Consider the following 16,609-nt stretch of genomic DNA (forward strand, 5'->3'; position numbering starts at 1 on the left):
AACAGCGCCATCTGAAGGCCACAATTGCCAAAGAATTTCCTACGTGTGACGTCACATGGACTTATTTCAAAAAGTATTTATTCTTTCTTTAATAATATACAGGATCAGTGATTACAATTGTTACAAAATAATATAAGCGCATATAAATCCAAAGAGGGACTTTCAACATTTACATTTACAAATCCACGTCCCGTAACCACTGGTACCTAGTAGGGGCGATATCAGGAAATTTCATTCAGTATTTTCGACTTCTTTTTTGTGTAGAATCATCATGTTCCGCGTTGTGTTAGCGCTGAAAACAAATACAATATTAGCATAAAATTAAACGTAACGTATGAATAAACAGAATACATGCGATACTTACTTCAGCTCCATCTCCACACAGTACACAGTCTAGGCGATCATGCATGCTCCTGCGAACATTAAAATTTATAAGAAAATATGTCTTAAATTATTATCTACTAAACAAGACTCTGAACATTCGCGCATAACCCTACTTTTCTGTTTTCTAGATAATGCGAATCTCGATGTCCGCGACGTAGATAATTAGAAATTATTCAATTCCATAATTACGTTTGCCTTCTGGATACGCCGAGATGATTTGTTTGAATATTGATGGATGAGATTACTTAGAATATTCTTTGAGCGTACGTCTTCAAGCACAACGGGCAACGGGTGCCACTTCCAGTTTTCGAGGTCTGAGGTGGCAGTCACTGGCGGTGGCAGTCAGTGCCGGCAAAATCGAAGAATATTCCAAGTAATTTCATCCATCAACATCCAGACAAAGCATCTCGTCGTATCCAGAAGGCAAACGTAATTATGGAATTGAATAATTTCTAATTATCTACGTCGCGGACATCGAGATTCGCATTATCTAGAAGACAGAAAAGTAGGGTTATGCGCGAAGTGCGAATGTTCAGCGTCTTGTTTAGTAGATAATAATTTAAGATATATTTTCTTATAAATTTTAATGTTCGCAGGAGCATGTATGATCGCCTAGACTGTGTACTGTGTGGAGATGGAGCTGAAGTAAGTATCGCATGTATTCTGTTTATTCATACGTTACGTTTAATTTTATGCTAATATTGTATTTGTTTTCAGCGCTAACACAACGCGGAACATGATGATTCTACACAAAAAAGAAGTCGAAAATACTGAATGAAATTTCCTGATATCGCCCCTACTAGGTACCAGTGGTTACGGGACGTGGATTTGTAAATGTAAATGTTGAAAGTCCCTCTTTGGATTTATATGCGCTTATATTATTTTGTAACAATTGTAATCACTGATCCTGTATATTATTAAAGAAAGAATAAATACTTTTTGAAATAAGTCCATGTGACGTCACACGTAGGAAATTCTTTGGCAATTGTGGCCTTCAGATGGCGCTGTTGGATGTGTCAGGCGAGCAGCAGGACCTGCCGTCGATCTGCCGTCGATCTGCCGGCAGACCCTACCGGCAGAACCGTAGCTGAATGCGGACGTAGGCTGCATCGCAGCTGCCGGCAGATCCTGCTGCCTGATCTGGTTATCAGGGTCGTGTGTGCGTGCGTGCGTGCGTGTGTGTGTGTGTGTGTGTGTGTGTGTGTGTGTAACTGTAGTGTGTAAAAGAGAAAAAAAAACTGCATCAATATGTACATGAAAGATTATTGTTTCTTAGGATATCGTTCCTCGTTAACATATGTATGCGCTTTGACTTGTTGCAGGATTGCTTTTTTTTAATAGTTTTAGAGATTTTTTAAAATTCGTTCCCGAATACCGGGATAAACGTATCCTAATTCCATATTATTTATGGATGATATTGGTGTTATTTGATATGATAGTAAAGTGCATAAAGCACAAGTAGTTGCTTGCTTTTTTATATATAGAATTCGTCGACAAATAAAACATTGTCTATCTTTTCGTGTTGTGGCTAATGTAAGAAGATGCTCGGATGCTGGGTGTCCGTAGTCTCTCCCTATTCTTTGCGCACAGTATTCGCAAAGAATGTGGTTTTCTTCATAATAATATATATATTTTTTTTTAATTTTTTTCAGACATATAAATTTGTCCATTTTGTTGCGCTTGCTTATTCGTTTGAATACGTTGTTGCACGTATGGATGCGTGTGCTAGAGTGAAGGAATCTTGCGTCTGCTCCTCTTTTATATTGACTCCCACGCAGGGTTGCCACTTTTTTTTTTATTTATTATTATTTTTTTTTTTTAAGGTAAATAAGCTTTTTTTATTCTGTTCATATGAACGTTTCGCATTTGTTTAGGGTTTATTGCTATTTTCAGGTTGCTGTTCTCCATGACTTCGGTAATCCGGTAGGGTCCGCTATATTCCGGTCCTAATTTTTCTCTTCGTGGATTTAGTAACCATACCCAATCTCCTATTTTATACGTTTGAGATTGAATCTTCCGGTCGTAATAATGTTTCTGTCGAATTTTTTATTCTTCTAGATTTTTTCGCGCCATTTGTCGAATGTGGTATAGTTTGTCCATTAATTTATCGACGTAGTCCGGATATGTTTTAATATGGTCAGTTGGAGGAATGCTTGACGGAAGACGTGCTTTTCTACCAAAAACAAGTTCGTGAGGCGTAAATTTCGTGCCTTCGTGAGTACTTGTTAATACAATGAAAACATTGCTTGAGGTAACCATTGATCCCATTGTTTTTCTTTTGATACGTAATGTCGTAGGTACTCAACAAGGACGTGGTGGCTTCTCTCTAAGGATCCATTGGATTGAGGATGAAATGCAGAGGTTCGGTATTGTTTAATGTGAAACGCTCTTGCGAATTTTTTCATAAGGGAACTAATGAAGTTTGGTCCCTGATCAGTGAGGATTGCTTTAGGACTTGCAGCAAATTTACAGATGAAGTGTTCTGTGAATGCCTCGGCTATGTCCTCTGAAGTAATGTTTGCCAATGGTATAGCGAGAGAATATTTTGTTAAATTGTCCTGAATAGTGAGTATATAACTATTCCCAGTATTTGTGAAGGGTAGTGGTCCTACTATATCCATAGAAATCTTATCAAAAGCGTCAACAGGTGTATCTGTCAGTATCATGGGTTCCTTATTTTTTACTCGTACTAATTTAGTTTTTTGACAATCTAAGCAAGTTTTAATAAATTGTGTTATTTCATATTTCATATTCTTCCAATAATATTTGCTTCTTATGCGATGGTATGTCTTTGTAATTCCTTTGTGTCCGCCTATAGGTGATTGGTGATTCTCCTGGATGATCTGCTGTCTATCTTGTACAGGAGGAGTTAGAAGAGTGCCCTTGCAGAATACAAATTGGATGTCTTCTTGTAGGAATATTATATTTATTAATTCTTGTAATTTATATAATGAGATTTTATTTCTTTCTGCTGATATGTATATTTTTGTTGTATTTTTAGGTATTTGTGCGTGGAGTGTTTTAAGTGCTTTATATAAGTCTTCTTCTGATGGATGGTTCGTTGTGATGAGTCCAATTATTGTATGTTTTCCTTCTTTGAGCTTTACGAACTCCCCAACTTCTAATGGCTGGTAAAGTTTGTGAGGTTTTATATTTTTTTCTTTATATAATTTTTCTCCTGCTGGTCCTATTGGACTGCCTTGTGTGTTTATGAATGTTGCTACATATCCTTTTCCCATCCATAGGTGATCTTTTACCTCTGTGTGTTGTTGTCTGATTGGAATATTTGAAACTATTCTTGGCTTGGTTGATGTTTGTTTATGCCGTGGAGAGAGAGAGAAGATGATGGAGGAGGAGTAAGTATTTTCTTCTTCCTTATTTTTATAGGAGTTATAGGAGTTATAGGAGTTATAGGAGTTATATGGATTTTAATTTTTGCTTTTTCTTTTTAGGTGTATGGTGAGTGCTTTTGTCTGAACTTGTTTCTGCACTAATTTTGGGAGGATCTTTATAATTGTGTTTTGGTACTATGGTTGCTTCGTCTATTTCTTCTATTAGGTCTTCTTGAGGTTTCTTGATGTGAGGTGCTTTCCTTGTGGTGTCTTGTATTATGTCTTGAGCGGGTGTATGTATTGTTAGGGGTTCTGTGACATGAGGGGGCGCATGTACTTCAACGGGTACCGAGATTTGGGGGCGTGTATATATTTCCGTTTTTTGGGAGGGTATGAATATTTCCGCACGGCGAGGTGGTGTATGTGTTTCCGATGGTTCAATATTTGGTTTTTTAGCTTCCGGATGAGAGGAGGAGGTGTTCGATTTTTGTTTTTTTTTTCGCTTTATATTTATCGAGTCGCTTTCGTCGTACGATGAAGAATCAGAATCCGAAGAGCTAATTCTGGGTTGTTTGTATGGAGCTGGGTTTTCTGACGTTGAGGCAGTAGTCTCCCGTTGCCGCGTTTTGAATTGATGAAATTGTTTGTGTTTTTTATTTTCATGAGAACTTGTTTCCGAATGTGCTCGTTTCGCGTTTAACGGTAATGAAATTGGATTTCCAGATAAGACATCCGCGTTCGTATTGTAGTTTCCTGGTTTATATAGTATTTTATAATCGTACTCTGCGAGTTTAATTTTCCATCGTACTAAACGTGAGGTCGGATTAGATAGATTTTGATGCCATTCTAAAGGTTTATGATCTGTTATGAGATAAAATTTTCTGCCATAAATATAAGGTCGAAAATGGAATACCGCGTATATTATTGCTAGTAATTCTCTTTCCGTAGGTGAATATCGCGTCTCTGCATCGTTTAAAACACGGGATGCGTAAGCTACTGGTAAATCTTTCCCTATTTCCCCTTGACTAAGAACTGCGCCAACAGCAATGCCTGAAGCGTCTGTCGTAATGTTAAATGTTTTTTCGAAATCTGGAAATTGCAGAATAGGTTCTTTGCAGAGTGCTTCTCGTAGAGTTTCGAATGCTTTTTGTTGTTTATACGTCCATTCGAATTGATAATCCTTTTTAGTGAGATTTGATAGTGGTCTTGCAATTCTTGAAAAATCCTTTATAAATCTTCTATAATATCCACTCAGTCCTAAGAACTGTTTTACATTCTTGACTGTTGTAGGAGTTGGGAATTCTTTTACAGCTATTATTTTCTTTGGGTCTGGCTTAACTCCTTCTTCTCCTATTATATGTCCTAGGTACGATACTTCTTTCTTTAAAAATTCACATTTATCCGGTTGAAGGTAGAGATTTGCGTCTCTTAATCTATTCATTAGTCTTTTAAATTTTGTTGCATGTTCTTTCATTGAGCTGGCATATATCACGATGTCATCTAAATATACAAAAAGTTCTATCCCCTGAAGTCCTGTCAAGACTTGATCCATGAGTCTCTGGAACGTAGCTGGTGCATTCTTAAGTCCAAATGGCATTCTATTAAATTCATAGTGTCCGTATATTGTAGAGAAAGCTGTCTTGTGTCGATGATCTGGATGCATAGGAATTTGGTGAAAGCCAGATGCAAGATCAAAGACAGAGAAATATTTCGCACTTCCTAACTGATCTAGTATGTCAGTTATATTTGGTAGGGGGTAGGCGTCTCCAATTATTTTCTCATTTAATTTCCTGAAGTCTATTACAATCCTGGCTCTTCCTTTTTAGGTACAATCCATATGGGTGAATTGTATGGCGATGATGAGGGCTGTATGATTCCTTTTTCAAGTAATTCTTTAGTTTGTCTTTTTACTTCTTCTTTATATGCTTGAGGGTATCTATATTGTTTTGTGAAAACAGGAACGTCGTTTTCCGTTATTATTTTATGATAGGCTTTATTTGTTGCTTCTAGTTTTTCTCCTGGAAGGTAGAATCTATCCGCGTGTTCTTTAATTAATTCTTCAACACTGGCTCGTTCTTCTGAATTTAAATGTTCTAATCGTAATTGTTGTAGTAGTTGGTGTATTCTGTTAGTTTTTCTGTATTTGTCTGACGTTTCATCTTTTATAGGTACTTCGTCGAAAGGTTCTAATTCGACTGATGGTACGGGGATTTTAATGTCTTTTGAAGATGTGTTTATTGCGAAGAGATATGCTATGCCGTTATTATTTGAAACTACTGCATTTCCCATATGTATATTTGGGTGAATTTTAATTCTTGGAATATATCCTGTGGTAGATCGTGTGTTAAGGACCCGTACATATATTTGACTTCTTGTTCTGGCTGGTATTGTGACCATTTCTGGATCAATGAATGGAATAGTTTCCATTCCAATAGTTATCGCTGATTTCATGTAGTCGATGGTTGCGCCGTTAGTTTGAAAGAATTCTGTTCCCAATATTCCATCCTGTTTGATAGGGAGGTCTTCTACAACATGGATGATGATTTCTGTATTTAATGTTCTGATCTTGATGTATCCTATGGTGCTGAGTAGGCCGTCCGTAATACCATTAAGGTCGAACAAGGTGTCCGTGAAGATTGGTATATTGGGTGAAACAGCACTCCTTTTAATTACATTCAAATCGGATCCGGTATCAATCATTAACGTTGCTTCTTCTCCATTGAATCCTAGATCAGAGAGAAGGATGCTAGGGGGTTTCCTAATTTGCTCTGTTTTTAATCCGAGTATAGCCTGCCTACGTACCATACGAGGTTGTTCTTCTCTTTCTTTCCTGTCGAAGTACATCTTCTTTCTACATTGCTCTACTGTATGGCCTCTGAATTTGCAATATTCGCAGAATATTTCTGGTTTCTGCATCCGATTTGCATAATTTTTACTTCTACATTCCTGTATTGTGTGACCTGGTCGTCGACAATGATCACAATATGAGTTGGATTGAGGAGCTTTGGTCGTGTAATTTTGGCTTCTGCAATCTTGTGTCATGTGACCTGTTCTTCGACGTTACGTTACCTTACAGTATACGTTAGATTGAGGGGCTCTGCTCGTGTAACTCCGGCTTGTACAATCTTGCGTCATGTGACCTGATCTTCGGCAAAAATCACAGAATGTGTTGTTTGTTGGTACCAACTGGTTCGTGAAATTTGACTGCTGCAGGCGGTGGCAATATGGCCGTATCCAAGGCAGTTTGTACATCGATTAGTTTGTGTTATTCCTGCTGCTTCCCTTGCTCGTATCTGATTTTCATTACATTCTGCTTCTGCTTTAATGGCGATATTGATAGCGCGATCAAGGCTGCTGAAGGCGTGTTGTTAGAAAGGCTTTAATGGCGTTTTGTTCCGCGGTTATATTAAATTGCACTACGTGTGTAGGTACTTCTATCGCATTGCAATGTTTAATCTGAAGAAGGAGATTGGATACACGACTGCTATAATCTACCGTTGTTTCGTTAGGTAATTGTGCAATTTTTGATAATTCCCCATATAATTGTATGGAAGTATGTAATGGTGCAAATCGTGATTCTAGTACTGAAATGAGGTCATCGATTGAATTATAATCCCCGTTCAAAACTACTCTAGAAGCTTGTCCGAAAAGCTTATTTTTAATGAGTTGAACTAATCCATACTCTGCATTCGGATTAACCATGCGTCGTGCGTGTCGACAACTTTTAATAAATTGATGTATTGGTATATTTCTACCATCGAAAGAGGGGACTAATGTGTGGTAAGTGAGGATATACATTCGTAGCTGTATTCATATTAACTTGTGGATTTGAAGTTCCTGGAGTGTTTGTATCTCCTGAAATAATTTCTGGAGTTTCTGTAGTCCCCTGTGTTTCTGTATTGATTGCTAGGTTAGCCATTGCTTCTCCCAGTGTGTCAGGTTCATGTTGTGAAGTTTTTTTTTTTTTTTAAGCCTCTGTAGAATTTAGAGAAGAAAAAATTTCTGGAAAATGCTCACTTCTGGAGTGGTTTCACTTTAAGAGAAATATCCCCTTTAATCGAAATTATCCTACTAAACGAAATTATCCCACCGCTGTCACCAAAAAATATCCGACCTGTAACGTTCGGCTGTCCGAAAACAACTGAAGCTAGTAGGTCCTCGAGAGGAGAGCGGCGTCCCCTCGAGTATAGGATAGGTGGGAGTTCGTTATTACAACTAAGGATTAAAATCCACGACTTAAAAACTTAACAATGACTTTATTTGACAATACTTATTCTAATATTGCTTACAGTCTACGATTATATATTCTGTTTTTTGGGTTTTCTATAGTTTTTTATATTTATGCTAATTAATGTTACGTGAATATTTATTAAATATTCGGCCGCTACCGTTTCCGGAGCGAGCTCGATGACTCTTGGCAATGTCTGTAGTAAGAACGGCCGCTACCGTCTTCGGAGCGAGCTCGTTTCTTTTGACAGAGTTTTTATTTTATGCTCTTCGAGGCCTTGCTTTTACCAAGAACATCGGCCGCTAAAGCGAGGTTCTATAACTTCAAAATACAAAGACCAAAAAGGAGCACCAGTAACTTTTATACACTGGAGATCCGCCACTGGTTGAAACTTAAGCTGCCTCTAGGTTTAAGTATTCGTCAGTTGAGAGAGCGTATTCGAATCGTAACCTTAAATGCCCTGGAATGCTCGCGCTGCGCATCGTGCGCCTCCTTTTATACCCGAAATTTGATAGCTGGCGCATGCGCAGTGAGTCGCTTATTTATTATTTTGCTTTTAATCACTTTGGTATCCTAGGAAAAATCGGCTCTAAACCTAGCAGGTCACTTTGGTGGGGTCTTAAATCTAAATTTGGATCTACTTAAATCTAACCTACGCTAATTTAAACTAAATATATTTACATGACTATTTACAAAGGTCTTAGGCCTATCTCTTTTTAAGTACGCCGTAGTTATCTGTTAACATCCTGTCTATGCACCTGACTGAGGATTCTATTTTTTAACTCCATTATATAAGTACAGTTTGTGTTTAGCCTCCAATATTTGTTGCTAAGTCTTGCAGGGTTGAAATAGTCAATTGGAGATAATCTAATAGAATATTTAAAGTCCTCTGGCGTGTTAGAAGGGTTCGTGAGAGGATCGTACATAATGTTTTTGTTCGCTTCCAATCGTCGCGGCCAATGATAAATTGTCGGGATGTTTAATTCGTTTTGGATATAACCTTTCTTATCTAAATAGGTGAATACTTGGGGAGGGGGGGTATACATCCGGAAGTCAGGGAATCCCTGGCATAAACATCGTTTATCTTTAAAATGTCCTTAATAATTTCGTTATCGTCAATGGACACGGATGTCACATAATAATCTCTAACCAACTGTAAAACGAAATTGTCTATTCGAGTAATATTAGACTCCTTATATAGGACAATCTTGCTAACATATTTGGTGTAGTTTGAAGAAGCCGATCGGTGTTTAAAAATACAGTGTCTGAGTATTTGTCGTTCCAACTTTCTAAGCTTCTCCATTGTTGCTGCGTTAACATTAAACCAAGTGGGGGCTGCGTATGTCATAATTGGTCTGATTAAAAGCATATAGCAGATTATCTTCGCCCTATCGCTCAAATTTCTGGAGTAGAATAGCCTGCCACAGCTATAAAATGCCTTGCGGGCCTTGTTTAGCTGAATGTCCCCATGCTTGGACATCCTCGCCAGATTATCCATCTGTATGCCTAGATATCTGACTAATACCTTGTGCGGAATTTTTATTCTTTCATTAGACGGGCTATCTGCGATATCAATACTGAATAGTCTTAAATCCCTTTTCTGAAATTTGCTGAAGAATCTAGTCGGCTTTCTAGACAGAATTGTCTCACATGTTAACGGGTTTATTCTTAATTTCCAGGTTTTGTAGTAAGTATCTATATGGTTTACAGTAGTTTGGAGATCTGCTTGAATCAGTGATGGCTTTTTCCCTTCCACGCATATATAATCAGATCGTCTGCATACGCGCAGGCTCAGCATAAGTTGAAGTCCACTTCAGGGCCTATTGGGAATGTAGCTCTATTGTCTTCAGTGAATTGTATGATATGTTTTTGATGTATTCTAAAATGATTTAGCTCATCTTTACCCCTTGTGCTCTCCGCCTCTATTAAGTTATGTAGCCGATTACTGATGTCACTAGGTGAGGGGGTATTAACGGCTTAGTAGTGTTTGCCCAAGACATTCGCTATATTTACAGGTCCTGCTACTGTGAATAAGTTTCCATCATGTATGATGTGATCATCAGGGATGTTAAGTTCGGCAATCCAACCGTGTTTCCCTACATCAAGTTGTATTTTTTTCTATCGAATTGTGAGGTTTGCTGCGGAATAATCTTTAATTTTGGGAAAGAAATTGTCCGTTCTCTGATGATCTATTTCTTTCTCCTTGTTCTCCCAGTAACTGATGATATTTCTCTTCATTTCCACCTCTATGGAGCTTCTAATGGATTTTAAAAGCTCTTTAAGGAAGGTGGTTTGCTGAGTTGTATATCCACGTTTGTATGTTCTATGTATTTGCGAGACGACATATGATATATATTTAATAAGTTTCTTTATTTTGTTATTGGTGTATATGTTGGTATAATCCCTTCTTTTAACTTTTGGTGTGGACAAGGTTAGAGCTGAACGGATGCTGAGTTCCAGGGTTGTAAGATTCTCATCAATTTCGAGGTTCGTAAGATTTCTGTCCTCCGGGATTGGGGTTGGATTGCTTCTATTGATCTTCTGTCTGAATTATTTCCAGTTGCATTTCTTGTATGCAAAATGTGTCTTGGGGTCGGTGTTGTTGATAGGTATCTCCAAGTCATTAACTAATGAGATTTCTGCTATTATTGCTCTGTGGTCGCTGTCGTAGTGATGTGTTTTTAACTTATCGTTCATTGTATTTTTGAAGGTGAGTCGAATGTCTGCGATGCAAATGTCCAGGAATGAATTTGCTGAAGGAAAGGTAGGTTCTGCAGGTGTTATTATTTTAAATTTATATCTGATTGAATGAGAAATTTCCCAGTTCTTTATGTATCCTCCTCTGGTATTAGAAGCTGAGTCCCCCCACTCTCTTCTGCGGGCGTTCAGGTCCCCCACTATGATAAAGTAGTTACTTTGGTCCGTCGCATTGATCCGATCTAGAAGATCATTAAACTCATCTATGATAGATACATCTGATCTATTGGTAGCATATACAGGGTGTCCCACTAAGGAATGGACAGCGCGATATCTCTTAAAGTATTGTCGATAAAAATATAAAAAAAATAGGGAATTGCATGGTTCGAGGGGGCCCATTTATTAGCGCGAACGAATTTTGTTTTCGATTACTATTTTAAAAGATACGATGGTCAAGTTCGGTTTTTCAAATGGAACTATTTTTTTTTTTTTTTTGAAGACCTGAGTTGATAGTGCGTTCCAAGACAAATTCAATGTTTAAGGGTTTAAGTATTCAACGGTTTAAGTATTCGTCAGTTGAGAGAGCGTATTCGAATCGTAACCTTAAATGCCCTGGAATGCTCGCGCTGCGCATCGTGCGCCTCCTTTTATACCCGAAATTTGATAGCTGGCGCATGCGCAGTGAGTCGCTTATTTATTATTTTGCTTTTTACTCGCTTAATACATTATATTTTATCTTGCGCTTTTGTCAGTATTTACATTAAATTATTCCTAACATCTCTATAACATTTGTTTCTTTAGTATTCGTTTGAATCATTAATTAATTATAATTCATGTATAGAATAATTTTGTATGGTAACGTAGGACGATTTCGCGATAATGGAGATCGGTTTACTTTACCGGCGGTCGGTAATTATCGGTTTGGATTCCGCGTGGGACGTTACACCTCCCCCCCCCCCTGGGGGATCTCTCGTCCTCGAGAGATTGGAATGGAGGTGGGGAACGCAATGGAAGATTCGTATATATATATGGTTATTTATTAATATGTACATTTTTTTTTATTTATTTTCCTTCTCTTCCTTTCTCATGGGCCTGTAGGGATGTGTGCCGCCCCGGTGCCAAACAGTCCCAAGAGACGCCAGATTCTTTTCCTTGGGTCTGTTTTTGGTAATGCCCTATACGTTTCCCAGTCAGGATCCGGAATATTAATCTTTATCAGGGCTGGCCATTTTTGTGGGGGCACCTCTGGGATTCTGAATTCCGGAGCCCTCGGGAGTTGGAAATCCGGGGTCATTGGAAACTCCGGAGTTGTCGGGAGCGTGTCCGGTGGAGTATGAGGTGGTGTCTTGAGGTTTTAATAGATTTGTTAATTTGGAAAAGGAGACGGAATGTTTATTAGTACGTTACCATTTGTCGAGGAGATCCCGGGAGTGGTGTGATTATTGGAGGGATTGGTACCATCTCCGAAAATATCTTATTTAATTATTTTTTTATTTTCAGCTCCTTGGAGTGTCGCGTACCTGATCACTTGGGCATTTTTGTAGTGTATGAAGTAAGGCGCAAGCACGAGTTTGAATGAGTGGTTACAGTTGGCGCTAGTGTCATTTATCCAAAATGATTTTCGATGATCGGTAAATTGCAGACAGAGTAGTGCCCTCTGACGGGTGTTTATAAAAATGTCTATGTTTGCAACTTCGTTCTACGCAACAATGTTCCTTATACTACTTTTATGCTATTTAGGTTATATGGTAGGTTATTAAGTTACAATTTTTCCGCATTTTTAAGAAAAAATAAATGTTTTTATTATAAAAAAGTCTTAAAGAATAGGTGTAAGTATTTATTACATCCCCTGATAGCCATCTGCCTGCAGTCTGCCGGCAGATTGACAGCAGGGTCTGCCGGCAGATCGACGGCAGATCGACGGCAGGTCCTGCTGCTCGCCTGACACATCCAACAGCGCCATCTGAAGGCCACAATTGCCAAAGAATTTCCTACGTGTGACGTCACATGGACTTATTTCAAAAAGTATTTATTCTTTCTTTAATAATATACAGGATCAGTGATTACAATTGTTACAAAATAATATAAGCGCATATAAATCCAAAGAGGGACTTTCAACATTTACATTTACAAATCCACGTCCCGTAACCACTGGTACCTAGTAGGGGCGATATCAGGAAATTTCATTCAGTATTTTCGACTTCTTTTTTGTGTAGAATCATCATGTTCCGCGTTGTGTTAGCGCTGAAAACAAATACAATATTAGCATAAAATTAAACGTAACGTATGAATAAACAGAATACATGCGATACTTACTTCAGCTCCATCTCCACACAGTACACAGTCTAGGCGATCATGCATGCTCCTGCGAACATTAAAATTTATAAGAAAATATGTCTTAAATTATTATCTACTAAACAAGACTCTGAACATTCGCACTTCGCGCATAACCCTACTTTTCTGTTTTCTAGATAATGCGAATCTCGATGTCCGCGACGTAGATAATTAGAAATTATTCAATTCCATAATTACGTTTGCCTTCTGGATACGCCGAGATGATTTGTTTGAATATTGATGGATGAGATTACTTAGAATATTCTTTGAGCGTACGTCTTCAAGCACAACGGGCAACGGGTGCCACTTCCAGTTTTCGAGGTCTGAGGTGGCAGTCACTGGCGGTGGCAGTCAGTGCCGGCAAAATCGAAGAATATTCCAAGTAATTTCATCCATCAACATCCAGACAAAGCATCTCGTCGTATCCAGAAGGCAAACGTAATTATGGAATTGAATAATTTCTAATTATCTACGTCGCGGACATCGAGATTCGCATTATCTAGAAGACAGAAAAGTAGGGTTATGCGCGAAGTGCGAATGTTCAGCGTCTTGTTTAGTAGATAATAATTTAAGATATATTTTCTTATAAATTTTAATGTTCGCAGGAGCATGTATGATCGCCTAGACTGTGTACTGTGTGGAGATGGAGCTGAAGTAAGTATCGCATGTATTCTGTTTATTCATACGTTACGTTTAATTTTATGCTAATATTGTATTTGTTTTCAGCGCTAACACAACGCGGAACATGATGATTCTACACAAAAAAGAAGTCGAAAATACTGAATGAAATTTCCTGATATCGCCCCTACTAGGTACCAGTGGTTACGGGACGTGGATTTGTAAATGTAAATGTTGAAAGTCCCTCTTTGGATTTATATGCGCTTATATTATTTTGTAACAATTGTAATCACTGATCCTGTATATTATTAAAGAAAGAATAAATACTTTTTGAAATAAGTCCATGTGACGTCACACGTAGGAAATTCTTTGGCAATTGTGGCCTTCAGATGGCGCTGTTGGATGTGTCAGGCGAGCAGCAGGACCTGCCGTCGATCTGCCGTCGATCTGCCGTCGATCTGCCGGCAGACCCTACCGGCAGAACCGTAGCTGAATGCGGACGTAGGCTGCATCGCAGCTGCCGGCAGATCCTGCTGCCTGATCTGGTTATCAGGGTCGTGTGTGCGTGCGTGCGTGCGTGTGTGTGTGTGTGTGTGTGTGTGTGTGTGTGTGTGTGTAACTGTAGTGTGTAAAAGAGAAAAAAAAACTGCATCAATATGTACATGAAAGATTATTGTTTCTTAGGATATCGTTCCTCGTTAACATATGTATGCGCTTTGACTTGTTGCAGGATTGCTTTTTTTTAATAGTTTTAGAGATTTTTTAAAATTCGTTCCCGAATACCGGGATAAACGTATCCTAATTCCATATTATTTATGGATGATATTGGTGTTATTTGATATGATAGTAAAGTGCATAAAGCACAAGTAGTTGCTTGCTTTTTTATATATAGAATTCGTCGACAAATAAAACATTGTCTATCTTTTCGTGTTGTGGCTAATGTAAGAAGATGCTCGGATGCTGGGTGTCCGTAGTCTCTCCCTATTCTTTGCGCACAGTATTCGCAAAGAATGTGGTTTTCTTCATAATAATATATATATTTTTTTTTAATTTTTTTCAGACATATAAATTTGTCCATTTTGTTGCGCTTGCTTATTCGTTTGAATACGTTGTTGCACGTATGGATGCGTGTGCTAGAGTGAAGGAATCTTGCGTCTGCTCCTCTTTTATATTGACTCCCACGCAGGGTTGCCACTTTTTTTTTTATTTATTATTATTTTTTTTTTTTAAGGTAAATAAGCTTTTTTTATTCTGTTCATATGAACGTTTCGCATTTGTTTAGGGTTTATTGCTATTTTCAGGTTGCTGTTCTCCATGACTTCGGTAATCCGGTAGGGTCCGCTATATTCCGGTCCTAATTTTTCTCTTCGTGGATTTAGTAACCATACCCAATCTCCTATTTTATACGTTTGAGATTGAATCTTCCGGTCGTAATAATGTTTCTGTCGAATTTTTTATTCTTCTAGATTTTTTCGCGCCATTTGTCGAATGTGGTATAGTTTGTCCATTAATTTATCGACGTAGTCCGGATATGTTTTAATATGGTCAGTTGGAGGAATGCTTGACGGAAGACGTGCTTTTCTACCAAAAACAAGTTCGTGAGGCGTAAATTTCGTGCCTTCGTGAGTACTTGTTAATACAATGAAAACATTGCTTGAGGTAACCATTGATCCCATTGTTTTTCTTTTGATACGTAATGTCGTAGGTACTCAACAAGGACGTGGTGGCTTCTCTCTAAGGATCCATTGGATTGAGGATGAAATGCAGAGGTTCGGTATTGTTTAATGTGAAACGCTCTTGCGAATTTTTTCATAAGGGAACTAATGAAGTTTGGTCCCTGATCAGTGAGGATTGCTTTAGGACTTGCAGCAAATTTACAGATGAAGTGTTCTGTGAATGCCTCGGCTATGTCCTCTGAAGTAATGTTTGCCAATGGTATAGCGAGAGAATATTTTGTTAAATTGTCCTGAATAGTGAGTATATAACTATTCCCAGTATTTGTGAAGGGTAGTGGTCCTACTATATCCATAGAAATCTTATCAAAAGCGTCAACAGGTGTATCTGTCAGTATCATGGGTTCCTTATTTTTTACTCGTACTAATTTAGTTTTTTGACAATCTAAGCAAGTTTTAATAAATTGTGTTATTTCATATTTCATATTCTTCCAATAATATTTGCTTCTTATGCGATGGTATGTCTTTGTAATTCCTTTGTGTCCGCCTATAGGTGATTGGTGATTCTCCTGGATGATCTGCTGTCTATCTTGTACAGGAGGAGTTAGAAGAGTGCCCTTGCAGAATACAAATTGGATGTCTTCTTGTAGGAATATTATATTTATTAATTCTTGTAATTTATATAATGAGATTTTATTTCTTTCTGCTGATATGTATATTTTTGTTGTATTTTTAGGTATTTGTGCGTGGAGTGTTTTAAGTGCTTTATATAAGTCTTCTTCTGATGGATGGTTCGTTGTGATGAGTCCAATTATTGTATGTTTTCCTTCTTTGAGCTTTACGAACTCCCCAACTTCTAATGGCTGGTAAAGTTTGTGAGGTTTTATATTTTTTTCTTTATATAATTTTTCTCCTGCTGGTCCTATTGGACTGCCTTGTGTGTTTATGAATGTTGCTACATATCCTTTTCCCATCCATAGGTGATCTTTTACCTCTGTGTGTTGTTGTCTGATTGGAATATTTGAAACTATTCTTGGCTTGGTTGATGTTTGTTTATGCCGTGGAGAGAGAGAGAAGATGATGGAGGAGGAGTAAGTATTTTCTTCTTCCTTATTTTTATAGGAGTTATAGGAGTTATAGGAGTTATAGGAGTTATATGGATTTTAATTTTTGCTTTTTCTTTTTAGGTGTATGGTGAGTGCTTTTGTCTGAACTTGTTTCTGCACTAATTTTGGGAGGATCTTTATAATTGTGTTTTGGTACTATGGTTGCTTCGTCTATTTCTTCTATTAGGTCTTCTTGAGGTTTCTTGATGTGAGGTGCTTTCCTTGTGGTGTCTTGTA

The 16,609-nt window shown here is 37.9% G+C and overlaps 1 protein-coding gene across 1 annotated transcript; it reads right to left on the bottom strand.

Moving 5' to 3' along the window:
* Nucleotides 1-2,971: 2,971 nt before the first annotated feature.
* On the bottom strand, nucleotides 2,972-15,667 carry LOC143377921 (uncharacterized). Its single transcript, XM_076829728.1, has 4 exons — nucleotides 15,303-15,667; nucleotides 9,231-9,575; nucleotides 6,086-6,546; nucleotides 2,972-5,534 (listed from the first exon to the last, which is right to left on the bottom strand). The coding sequence occupies exons 1-4, from the start codon at nucleotides 15,665-15,667 to the stop codon at nucleotides 3,802-3,804; spliced, it is 2,904 nt and encodes a 967-aa protein (XP_076685843.1). The 3' UTR covers nucleotides 2,972-3,801.
* Between the last annotated feature and the right edge of the window lie 942 nt (nucleotides 15,668-16,609).

The sequence above is a fragment of the Andrena cerasifolii genome, chromosome 16, assembly GCF_050908995.1.
Source record: "Andrena cerasifolii isolate SP2316 chromosome 16, iyAndCera1_principal, whole genome shotgun sequence".
NCBI lineage: Eukaryota > Metazoa > Arthropoda > Insecta > Hymenoptera > Andrenidae > Andrena > Andrena cerasifolii.